The 12809-nt window shown below is 41.3% G+C and overlaps 1 protein-coding gene across 2 annotated transcripts in view; it reads right to left on the reverse strand.

Moving 5' to 3' along the window:
* KIAA1671 (KIAA1671 ortholog) overlaps positions 1 to 12809 on the reverse strand; it is a 2688721-nt gene that overhangs the window by 1225538 nt on the left and 1450374 nt on the right. For both annotated transcript variants that reach the window (XM_044068487.1, XM_044068488.1), the window contains exon 7: positions 3147 to 3266. In XM_044068487.1, the coding sequence (XP_043924422.1) occupies positions 3147 to 3266 (120 nt within the window). The remainder of the gene's footprint in view (positions 1 to 3146; positions 3267 to 12809) is intronic.

The following is a 12809-nucleotide window of genomic DNA, read 5'->3' on the forward strand; positions in this document are numbered from 1 at the left end:
CATTAACAAATTCAACAACACTATCACATTTCTAATACAAAGGCATCAATGCTAGGGTACTTGCAAATGTTTTGTTTAATTTTTTTCTAAGTTTAGTAAGTAGCAGTTAATGGCATGTCAATATCATCAATGCAATGTGACTGAAGGTGTTTAATATGAAATTTCTTTGGCACACAGTTTCAGAAATGTCTAAACCTTAACAACTAGGAATGACTATGGGGTAAAGTACAGACATTTTCAAGTAAAATAGATTTTGAGAATATAAACTCATTTAATTCAGCAATGGTACAAAGAAAGGGAATATATAAATGCTGCAGAGAACAACATTGCTGTGATAGGGAAAGCAATGAAATGTGTATTGCAAACATCAGCAGTAGCAACATATTTTCTTGACAACTGAACATTAATATTATTTTTAATAAATAAATATATTGGCAATGTTTTATGTAATGTTTCACAACATACCTCAAAAGGTGTTTTTTTTTTCTTTTTGGAGAAAAAGGAGACTGCAAAACTACTGGCACTATTGCCTTTCCCAGTCCTGTTTGTATACCATGCACTCGCTTCCTGTATATTACTATATAGTGTGGAAGTAAATGCTGATGAAGCTGGCAACATACAGTTTCATCTCAATTTGTTGTTAAGACTGCACTGCCAGCTGCTCTGGTGGCTTAGAGGGATAAATCCCTGAAAATGGTCCAGGTGACCCTGGTCCGATTCTGGCAGGGAAGGATGGGTGTTACCATGCTAGAGGAGAGGACAGTAATGTGGGTGTCCCCTAGGATGGTCCCTGGTGGAGGCCAGGGATATTGTATGATATGAGGTATGGATCAACGAGAAAGGAGGATGGATATGACTAAGCTGCTGCAGAGATGGGGCAAAACACCTCAATGTCTCACTGCATGCCTGCCCCTTGGACGTCACCACAGGCATATCACATGAAAAAAAATGGCTGATTGAATGAATAACAGCCAGACTGTGTAGATCCACTGGGAGCTAGATGAACCTGCTACAGCTCTGCTCTCCAAAATCTTATTGGTACTGTACTGTTTACAAACCCAGCTAAGTTGCCAAATTTTCTTTGATGTACATTTCTACAGAATATTACTGCACAGCATTAAGAAGGTAGAATCTTAAAAAAATCTACATTACCTGCAAATAAGCTTGGTTTTCTAGCTCTATAAAATAACCATACCACAGTAAGTAAATATCTAACATGGAATAACCTCAGCAGGAAATAAAAATCCACTTACTGAAAAAAAGATGGCTTCATCAGAAATGTCAGCACTTCTGATGCTGTGGCATTCTGCAACACAGGATCAAATATCTGAAGCAAGCTGCCTTGTGAGGCAAAACTTTAACTGGCAAAATATATTTAATACCCAAGTTCATAACCACCTCTTGCATCAGAATAAATGCTGAACTTAGCAGGAATTGCTTTACTGGTTCAAATTTCCCACTCTCACTCAAAATAACAAATAGAACAAGCAATGCTATTGTCACAGAAGAACATTATAGTCTCATTATATAGTTCATAGGTAAGTACTAGGCCCTGAAATATTCTAATACTAAAGTCACAAGCAAACTAGAAAATTTCAGGATAACTAAATGCTGGGGTTCTTTGAGTCAAGCAACGATTGGCCTCTGGGAAAAAGCAGCTTTCCAAACTCAGTAGAAACTGAAGCTTAAGATCAAAATTGAAAGAAAAAATGAGGACAGAAAACCAAATCTAATTTGCTGTGGCTTGACTTCTTACAAGCAAATTTAGACTGTTTCTTGAAGCAATGCCTCTACAGACAAGTAGAACATTTGAAACATGACATCATTTACGTTAAATTCAAATTACTTTCTAGACTGCATATCAAAAGACTTGCCTTCATGTCTCCTACAATATGCTTAACCATGAACTAAGATGGGTGTTTTTTCCCCTTTGGTTTTGGGGCCCCTGGCCTGCATGTAAAACATAAGGAAATTCCCCTATTTCACTTACCAAGTTAAAGACAAACCCAGACTTCTATATGCTTCTTTTAATTAATGCCAGTTAAAAAAGCTCTTAAATATAAAGCAGAGTCAGACCTATTTTACGCTGCAGCTTAATTTTAACTGAAATCTGCACTGAGTGCACAGCACATTTTAAACAGTTTAAATCAGAGTATAAACATGAAACACATTTCAGATAATATGTTATGAAACTATGACACTGTTGCTCAGAAAACTGCAGTATTACTACAGAAAATGTAAACTGACACTATCTGCTGTTTGCAAACAGCACCAAAAACAAACTGGCTACTCTGTAGTCAAATACCAAGCAAGTTAACCTTTTTCACTCGTAGTAACATGAACCAATACATCTCAGTGCATATCATAGAGCAATGTTCTCTTGTCATAAGGAAGCTGCTTATACAAAGGACATGCTTGACAAGACATGGTAGCATACAGCCATCATTCAGAATGTGCAACAAATGGAAGTGCTGGAGTAAGTGCGTGCCCTAAAATAAACTAGCCAAGCAACATCTTACATAAGTCTGTGTCAAGAAACGGCTATCCAAAGAGTACTGATCCTCATGCCTGCCCAGAAGTTTACTGCATTGCTTCTACCAAGTTAAAAAAATTATCGAGTTGTAACAGGCACTTTAATGCAAATAATCTCTGATAAGGATGTTAAATAATATGGATGGAAATAATGGCACTAAATGATACTGGAGATGTATTCTACATTTGCTGGATATATTGTAATCTGCATTTCAAAACAGTCAAGGGCAAACAAAAAGTTGGCCAGAAAATAGATATACCTACTCATTTCCTTTGCAATATTTAAAGTCTTTTTTTTTTTTGCAGGGGGGAACATACCACACTCATAACTACTTTGCCTAGGGACTAAATAAAAATGCAGCAGAGATGTTTTTAACGGCTAATGTGGTATTACCTATAAAGTGCACTGTTTTGTGTTGCAAGCCTTATCAAAAGTGTGTGTGACTACAAATCTGTGGGCAAGACCACATCATATGAATGCAGCTATGGTTTCATGCCACAGAAAAAAACAAAAAAAACAAAAAAAAAAACAAAAGTTGAGATGTTAACTATCCAAGCAATATATCAGCAAACAACATATGCATGCAAAACAGCAAATGAAACCCATGCCATACCTGAGGCTGACTGCTAGTTTCTTCCCTGTGTAGACTACGGCTTCTTATTCTTACTGATGGCTTAACAGTATGTTCAGAAACATTCTCAGTCATTGTGTTGGTCGGTCCTCTTATAACATCCTTTCAAAATGACAAAAAAAAAAAAAAAAAAAACAAGCGCAACTGAGACATTTCTGCAGAGAAATGGACAGCATTGTTGATCTACTTACAAATCAATCAATGTACAACTGAAAATACTTTCGTATTAAGAAAGGGTTTCAGATAAAGTTAACAGAGGAGAAAATTACTCTATCTGGTCTGCATTAAACTGCATTTAACATTCTACAAGCCCTCTATTCTTCTCTAGCTTGCCCTTCTTACTCTTTTTCTTGGTTGTCCCATGAATTTCTGAATGTATGGATTCTTAACCATATACCCTTTCTTATCTAATACTACAATCTGTTAGCTGTAACACACTCCCTTGTCCTAAGTGTTCAAGAAAACCCAATTCACATCTACCAAACACAACATTGTGCATTCATTGCAAGTTACCTTTTTTTTTTTGTCTAGTGAGAGAATAACTCCAGCTCCTATAATCTCTGGTTATACATTGAGACTTCCACCTCAGATACCCTTCTGGTGCCTTCCCTCTGGATAACTTCGACTAGCCTCATTACTCATCTCCTAGCATGACCACAAGTATTGTGGTCTAAACAGGACTTGACAGAGCTACAACATTGCTTCTTTGCTTCAGGGGATTACATCCCTGTGGCTATACCTTAGCACGGGAGTCCAACCCAAAAATGATAAGCATCCCAAAATTCCTTTCCAGTTCCACTCCCCTCAACTGAAACCTTACACAAGGGTTGAGGAGGCAAAGTGCAGCTTCTTTTTGCACTTGTTGGCATAAAATTCTTCATCCTAGACACTATACTCAAACAATGCAGTTTTCCTAGCAGACACAAAGAATTCCAGACAGGCTGCATCTACAAGAACTCCCTTTTCAGGACCTGTAACCCAAATGAATGGAGCAGATTCAAATGACATGTTTTGGCCATGAGCCTATTATTAGTTGTAGAGAATACTGTCTTCTAGGACAACAAACAGCCTTTTCCATGGAATTCTTGTCAAAACATTCCTTGTTACTACTGTCAGACTAATCTGCTAGTATACGTCAGATTCCTAAGGCTCCTAGAGTCAAAGCTCATGTGGTCCTGTGACTTATCTTCCCCATCTGTCCACTGCATGCCTTGCCTCTTCTCTTCTGGACTAATCTGGTGCTCATCCACTGTTCTACTCGTACTGTCTGACCAGAATTAAAATAAAAATAAATTGCTGAACAGTATTTAAATGCATTTTACAGAGTAATCATAACTGGGCAGCATGACGATGTAGTGATTACTACTGATGTATATTTCCTGTAGGGTCCAAGTTTCAGTCCTGGCTTCTGAACACTGGCTGACAGCATTTGCATGTTCTCCTCATGTGTGCATTTTTTCTGGGTACCCTGGTTTCCTCTCACCATTTAAAGACATACCAGATAGGATGACTGAATACCGCAGCTTGTCCCTAAGTTCATGCCCTATACCTTTTGTCCACAGATTTTGCCACTAAGCGTCTCAGTGTGTCTAACTTAATTAACATGATATGAGCGCAGAGTGGCTTCTCAGGTAACACCTGGAACTGTGCGACAGCAGTCCTAAAACAATACAGAAAATCCTCAGTAATTAGCTAGTCATAGAACATGACAATTCATGCTACTGTCCACATCTTAACTGGTTCATATGCGAGGTCCCTTCTGCACACTGTTAGGAAACAAGTGACACAGAGAACCAAAACAGTAGCACACGTCTTGTTTGTAAACAAATAGAATTTATTCATTTCACATGTGTTAACTGGGTTGGTCCAAATGGGCAAAATATTACTCATGTTCAGTGGAGACCCAAGGAGAAAAGCTCTAATACATTGATATATACATATTAACACAAGAATAACTAGAACAGCATATTAACACAAGAAGTAGAAAAATCACAGCATACAGTGTACAAAAGATACATACATACTATGGTTGAATAGCATTTACTTTTGCAGATTATTGGTGAAACATGTATATGTATTTGGTATTACATACAGTGCAAGAAGGATTATGAATTATCTAGGTCTGTGTGTGTGCCTTCTGTGGAAAGCTGGGCTGGCAACTAGACACCGTAAAACTTCACTGCCAATCATGAGCGGACAGGTGATCCACTGTGGCGACCTCTAACCGGGAAAAGCCGAAAGAAGAAGACAAAGTCAGGAATTTTAGAGGTTAGGAAAATTTGACAATGCTAGAAATATCAAAAGAAACAAGTGAGAAAAAACATGCACACAAACTATTTGACAGCTTTGTAAGAAGCAAAAAACGTAGAGTGAAAGAGACTTTAGCTTGAGAAAACATCATTTCATTAACACTGAATGCTGTTCGCTGTATACAAATATCTGTTACATCAAGCTGAGTCAAGAACTGTGCCAAAAAGTCATCAATCTGCAGCTTATTTATTTTAATTACTGGGAAAGCAACTTGTGGACTGCCCGTTTTCAGAATTACTCTAGGGAGAAAAGCACCAAGAGAAATCATGGTACTTAAGAGATATTATGGAGTACATGACCAGGCACAAAATACAGTTATGTAAGTAAAGTTACCACGACAGTAGATATACAAGAGATCATTACTGCAGTAGCCTTGGCTACTAAGGATATAACAGCAAGCCAACTTCCAAAGCTTAAGGGCACCTTCCATGCATCCAAACCATTAACCAGTTTGAGCAGAGCTGGAAAAAATAGTAGTTTGGATGCAAAGCACATCTAAGCCTTTATGTAAACTGAAAGGGTGGCTACAGCCATGAAAAGGTTAATTCTTGGAAAATAATCATAAATGTCCTTACCCTGGCAACAAAACCATGCAAAAACAGGGGAGAAGAGATCAGCTACTACAGCAGTGATCCTTCAAACATCTATCATTATAGTAAGTTTACTTACACAACTGTACTATGTTGATCATATTGATCACTACTGCAATTGCCTCGCCTACATGGATAGTCTCCCATGGATTAAACTGGCTGTGATGAGGAAGGGTGAGAGTCGAAGAGCCCCTGGAAGACAGTACTAGAAAAGCCTGCCCTAGACTTGGAGAAGGACTTTACTCTGCAGTGCTTTACAAAGACACATACAAAGGACCAAGTTGTTGCTTGTAGAATACTTCTAGACTGTGCCTTGACCTTGCTTGAAATTACCTTGCCTTGTGGTGGTGGGTATAATAACATGTAATAGCATGAGACAATCCTTTGGAAGTAATCTTCTTTGACAAGGGTTACCCTTTCTTCTTACTTCACAGAAAATGAGTAACTAATCAGAGTTTCTGAAAGTTTTAGTTCTGTCAAGATAAAATACAGTTGCGTAAAATCTTACCAAAATGGCAGATATCTTTCTCTTCACCGTTGCAGTATTCATAACATTAGGGAACCCTGCCTAGGGTAGTCCAAAGCCCAGGCAGTATGTCAAAGCCTCAGATTGCTTTAAGGTACACCATATGTTACACGCATGCTCCTCACGTAGATTAGGGCGTAAAGGTGATGTCCAGATGTACCATCCTCAGAACTGCAAGTCCCAGTAGGAACTTCAGTCCAAGGAAAAACAAGAGGTAACCAAATACATCCAGTAGACAAATGGACCAAGCGAAGGAGGAAGGGAGGAAGTGAGTATTGCAATAGTGAAGAGGACATCTACCATTATGGTAAGATTTTACACAACTGTACTATGTCCTTCCATTTCACTGTTGCAGTAATCACAACATTAGGGAGTGTGCCAAAGCTCAGGAAGAAGCTTGGGAGGAGGAAGGACCAAGCAGAGCCCTCTAGGAAGCCATGAAGGGGTGGCCCTAGCAAAACCAGCTCTAGATCTGGAAATTCCATCCAAGTTGTAGTGCTTGGTAAATGCATGCAAAGTAGTCCAGGTAGCTGCCCCAAGAATGGAGGTAGTACACAAACTCTTGAAAAAAAGCACCAGAAGAAGCCACAGCTCTAGTAGAATGAGCCTTAACAGAATAAGGAAGGATCTTACCATGAAAAGAACAAAAAAGAAACCACTTTTGATATCCAAGAAGAAAAAGTCTGCTTGGATATAGCTAACTTCCCAATAGCCTTAGTCTTATCCAAATAAAATATGAGTTGTCTATATACATCCAACGTGTGCAACACCTCACTGGTAGACTGTAGAGAAGGAAAAAAAAAAGAGGGTAAATAAATAGACTGATTAAGGGACAACTCATTCACCACCTTGAGCATAAAAGAAGAATTAGTATGCAAGGAAACCCTGTCCTTGTGAAACACCAAAAAAGGAGGACATGCCATAAGGGCTTGAAGCTCAGACACCAGTATGGTAGAAGTAACGGCTAACAAAAGAATAGTGTTCCAAGAGCAATGTTGCAAGGAAGCTGAGGCTGCAGACACAAAAGAAACCAGAGTCAATTTCTCCAAAACAAAATTAAGATCCCAGGGAGGAGTAACAGGCTTCCTGGGAGGCCTAACATGAAGGATTCTTTTAAGGAACTGTTTAGCTTCAAACCTAGAAGCTAAAGGAGGAGATAAAAGCAGACAGAGATAACTGATAAGTGGGCCTTAACAGAATAATAAGTCAACCCAGCACTGAGCAATTCACACAGATAAGAGAAACAAAACATCATTCACAGAAAGTGGATTCAGGTTACGAGAAAGACATCAAACAGAAAATCTCTTCCATTTGGATAAGTAGGATTTCCTAGTATTGGGTTTCCTGGCCTCCTGCAGGACCCTAAGCACATCCTCAGAAAAAAAAAAGTGTCTATGTGGAATCAAAATCCTATCACCTACACTCTCAGTTAAAGAGTGAACAGGTGGGGATGGATGAGAGATTCCTTCTCTTGTGTGAATAGGTCCCACCCTGTGAGGTAACCTGTGATGACTATCCGTGGCTAAATGCAGAAGAGGGAACCAATGCTGTCTTAGCCAAAAAGGAGTCACCAACAAGACTTTTGAAGCATCCTGTTGAATTTTGAACAGAACGTTTGGAATGAGGGGAAGGGGAGGGAAAGCATAAAGAAACATCCCCTTCCAAGAAAAAAGAGGGTGCCCACCTTTCACATCAGAGGACCTTGGACTCTGGCACAAAACAGAGGAAGCTGTCTGTTAACACCTTGATTGGTCCCAGGATGAAAAGCCCGAAGAGTCAAGTAGTCGGGCTCTCATCTCTTTGAGGAATCAGAGAAGACTTGTTGAAGTTTATTGTAAACCCCAGGCTCTGAATAAGAGAGATGGCAAAAAAAGAAGTTATATCTTACCATAATATTCTATGTGTGTTGTTGATCTTCGTCCATTCATTACTGTTGGGTTTCGGTTCCATCCTTGGCACCGAGTTGGCCTTATACCAAGCTTGCACCAGCCAAAAACTCTCAAGCTAAGCTTTTATCTATAATCCCCTTCTCCCTGTTACCTCAGATTGAATTTGCCCTAATCAGTAAAGCAGAGGCTGTCTCTGAGCAAAATCCATAATCCAGGAAATGGACCCAAATTATCCCTGAGGAGCCTCTAGGAGGGGGGAGGAGGGTGGTATGTGACAAATGGATGAAGATCAACAACACAGATCGAATGTTGTGGTAAGACATAACTTCTTTATCTGATGTTGTTAATCTTCAATACATTCATCACTGATGAGACAGAGTCCCCAGCTACCTTACATCACTTGGGCGGCCCTATGGAAAAACATTCCTGAGCACCATCAAATCAAAAGAAGCTCTTCCCCTGGAGACCAGATCCAACTTGTAATGAGTGATAAAAATATGGGGGGAAGCCCATGTAACTGCTGCATGGATGTCGTCCATCGAAGCTCTAGAGTGGAATGCCACAGAAGTTGCCATTGATCTGGTGGAGTGAGCTCTGAAATTTGGTGGAACAGACTTTCTTTCCTGGTTATAAATGAAAATTATACAGTCCCTCAGCCATTTGGATCTGGTCACTTTAGAGACTGACATCCATTTTTGGACCAGAAAAGGATATAAATAACTGGTCTGATTTTTGGATTGTTTTTGTCCTAAGTAAAATCTCAATTGTCTGTGGATATCAGCTAAATGTAAACAATACTCTCCCTTGTTCGAAATTTAGGAAAGAACACAGGTAGGTCCAACAGTCTGATTAACAGAGAGCTCAGAGTTTACTTTGGACAGGAAAGAAGGGTTGGTCAGTAGTGATACTCTGTCCTTATGGAAAATCAAATAAGGACACTTGGTAAAAAGAGCCTGGAGCTCGGAAATGCATCTGGCTGATGTAATAGCCATCAGAAAAAGATTTCCAATATAGAAACTTGATGTCACACTTGGCTGCTGGCTCGAAAGGATGCTGTGTCAAAGACTGTAACACAAATGTGAGACTCCAAGGTTCTGTGGGCTGCTTAATTGGAGGTCTGGAGTGATAGACTCCTTTCAAAAAGGTTTTGCTTAGCCAATGAGAAATTAAAGAGAAGTCACCAAAACCATTATGAAAATTCAAAATGGCAGCTAAATGAACTCGTATAGTTGATGCTGCAGTGCCCTCCTCAAAGAAGTTAGATAAGTACTGGAGTATGGCAGAGATAAGTGCAGAATATGGATGTAGTTTTCTCTGTCTAGACCAAATAGAAAATCTTTTCCATTTGTCTGCAGAAAGTTTTCTGGTGGATTGAGTATGCAAAGCCAGAATAATGTTACGCACTGGAGAGAGAAGATTACAATGCCTGGTGATCATCGGAAGTGGAGAAGCCAAGCTGTGAGCTTGAGACTGGTCAAGTTTGGGTGGCTCAACCCCTGGGGTTGAGAAATCAGATCTGGAGTTGGATCCAAGGTCCACAGTCTGCAAAGTAGATGGGGCCAGAGAAAGGGGAACTATACCTGTCGAGGCCAATATGGTGCTATGAGGATCATTTTGCTATTCAACCGAAGAGCTTTCTTCAGAACTTGAGGAATCAAAGGAATAGGAGGATAAATATAAAGCAGTCCTGTGGGCCAATCATGGATAAGAGCGTCCCTCAGGGACTACCCCTGTGGGGGAATTACGGTGAAGTAGTTGCTGCATTTGTGGTTGGACAGGGAGGCAAATAGGTCGCAGCAAGGCTGGCCCCAACGGCTGAAAATCTTTGCCACTATGTTGGAGTTGAGAGACCACTCGTGAGGCAGGAGAATGCATCTGCTCAATTTGTCTGCAATCACACTGGAATTCCCTGGGATATGCGTTGCTATCAGAAAGCGGATGGAAGCTATCCCCTATTGCCAAACTCTCGACATAGGGGACAGGAATTGGTTCCTCTTTGCTTGTTGGTATACCAAATTACTGACATGTTGTCTGACTGGACAGCAATTGTTCCCGAAGGAAGGGCAGACTGAAATGCTTGCAATGCCAAAAGCACTGCCCTCAGTTCTAGAACATTTATATGCAGATTGGCCTCCAAGTCGGACCATGTGCCTTGGACATTCATTTCCTGAAAATGCCCTCCCCCACCTTATCAGAGAAGTGTCCATGGTCACAATGGCGTTGGGCTGAGGGGGGGGGGGTGGAAGAATCGGCTCCAAATTTCTGTCTCTGTCTTCATCCACCAAGAAAGGTCTTGTTTGCTTCGATTTGTTATTCGAATCTGGAAGGACAATGGGTGGTGATTTGGATACCATTGGGTTTACAAAAGCCACTGTAGGGGTCTCATGTGAAGCCTTGCTAGGGGTATTATTGATATTGATGATGCCACTGACCCTAACAGCTGCAGGACCTGTCAAGCCAGAACCAAGTCATGGCAGAGTATGGATCCTTAGTCTTTGAAGCCTGTGAACTGGCAGAGAGATTAAGCAAGAGCGGGTATTGAATGTCATCCCTTTAAATTCCAAGGATTGGGTTGGAGTTAGATTGGATTTCTCCCAGTTTACAGAGATTCCCAGGCAATTTTCCAAAGAGAGGGTGTAGTGCAAGGCTGTTACCAGTAGATGCTTGGTGGGGGCGGTGAGGAGCCAATCATCTAGATATGGAAACCCCCGGAATCTTTGTAGCCTCAAGTGAACTGTCACTGCTGCCATGCATTTGGTGAACACTGGGGGCTGTAGAGAGTCCGAAGGGCAGAGCACAGAATTGATCATTACTGGCTCCCAGCCAGACATGAAGGAACCTTCTGGAGCGTTTGTCCATCTTGATGTAGAAATATGCATCTTGACGGTCTATGGAGCACATCCAATCGCCTTCCTCCAGAAAGAGGAGAATGGACTGAACCGTGACTATCCACAATTTTGTCTAATTGATGAACAGCTGAGGACCAAAATTGGTCTCCAGTCCCCTGTCTTTTTTTTTAAAGATTCAAAAAGAATCTTGAGTAGAATCCAGATCCGATCTGGCCTGGTTGGACTTTCTAGATGACTCTTTATAAGTACAGCTTTTCTATTTGTAGAGCTGCTTCTTCCCTTAGACTTGGTGGAACATCTGGAATTTGTTTTGGTGGCTTTGGGTAGGAGTCAAATGGGATTTGGTAACCTCTGGTTATTATCTTCTTCTTCTTCCAAGAATCGATGGTAACTGATAGCCAGGCAATGGGGTGCAGAGAAATACATCCCCAGACTGCTTCCAGAGGAAAGCAATCAGGCTGCTCTTCAGGAGCGCTGATAGGATTGTCCAGAGAAAGAATCTCTGGAACCCTGAGATTGTGCGGACCCCCTCTGCCTCTGTAGGGGTGTCTTCCAGAAGAGTTGTCCCCTCTGCGGGGATGAACTCGCCACATGTGTCACGAAAAGGACCCTGACACTTTTTGTGTCACAATTTCCCACTTCTCTGGTTCCTGGAAAAGGAACGCTGAGGAGTGGAGAAACATACACCAATGGCAGCCAGGGTCCTGCCGTCCTGCTCACACCTGGCTAGCGTGTCCTTCACTTTAGGGCCAAACAGGGAAGACGCTTCCAATGGAGCATTAAGGAAGGAAGACTTAAAAAGATCTGCAAAGTCACATAGGCAAATCCAGGCAAGACGTCTCAAAACTACACCTGAACCCGCAGTTCTAGCCACCATTTGGCTGCATGCGAAATTAACCTCATGTATGAATTAGAAATTGATTCCAGGGTTGTTAGCTGCGAGGTTACCTTGTCATTAACCTCATCAGACACCTGTACTGATAGAGTACCAGAGAGTTCGGAGATGAGGTTTCTCTGAAGTCTGGTGAAATGCTCCAGGCAGTTCAAGGACCAAATTGCAAAGGTAGATGAAGAAAATACTCACTTCCCCAGTCTGTCCACCGCTCAGGACTCCCTGTTAGGTGGGTGAACAGTATGGCTCTCCTCAGTGAGCTCTTTCTTCATGGCTGCTGCCACCACCATCATCTGCTAAACCTTCTGACCAATGTGGATTTTCTTCAGGGGAGAGAGAGAGAGGATCTTGTCTGGTCTCCTGGGGATTGCTTCAACAGCATCAGGGTTCTTCCAGGTGTGCTGCACCACAAGCTGAACAAGCTCATCTTCAGGGGGGGGGTCACCCAAGAGATAGATGTTTGAGCACAAAAAGCCTGCAGAAAAATGGATTCCTCAGAGGAAGGGGTTTTGTACATCTTCGGTAGGTGATCATGGGAACCCTTCCTCTTCATCATAATCCATATCCTTGGTGAGGGACTCCTCAGGGG

This window comes from Protopterus annectens, chromosome 4.part0, assembly GCF_019279795.1.
Source record: "Protopterus annectens isolate FY-2018-M chromosome 4.part0, PAN1.0, whole genome shotgun sequence".
NCBI lineage: Eukaryota > Metazoa > Chordata > Ceratodontiformes > Protopteridae > Protopterus > Protopterus annectens.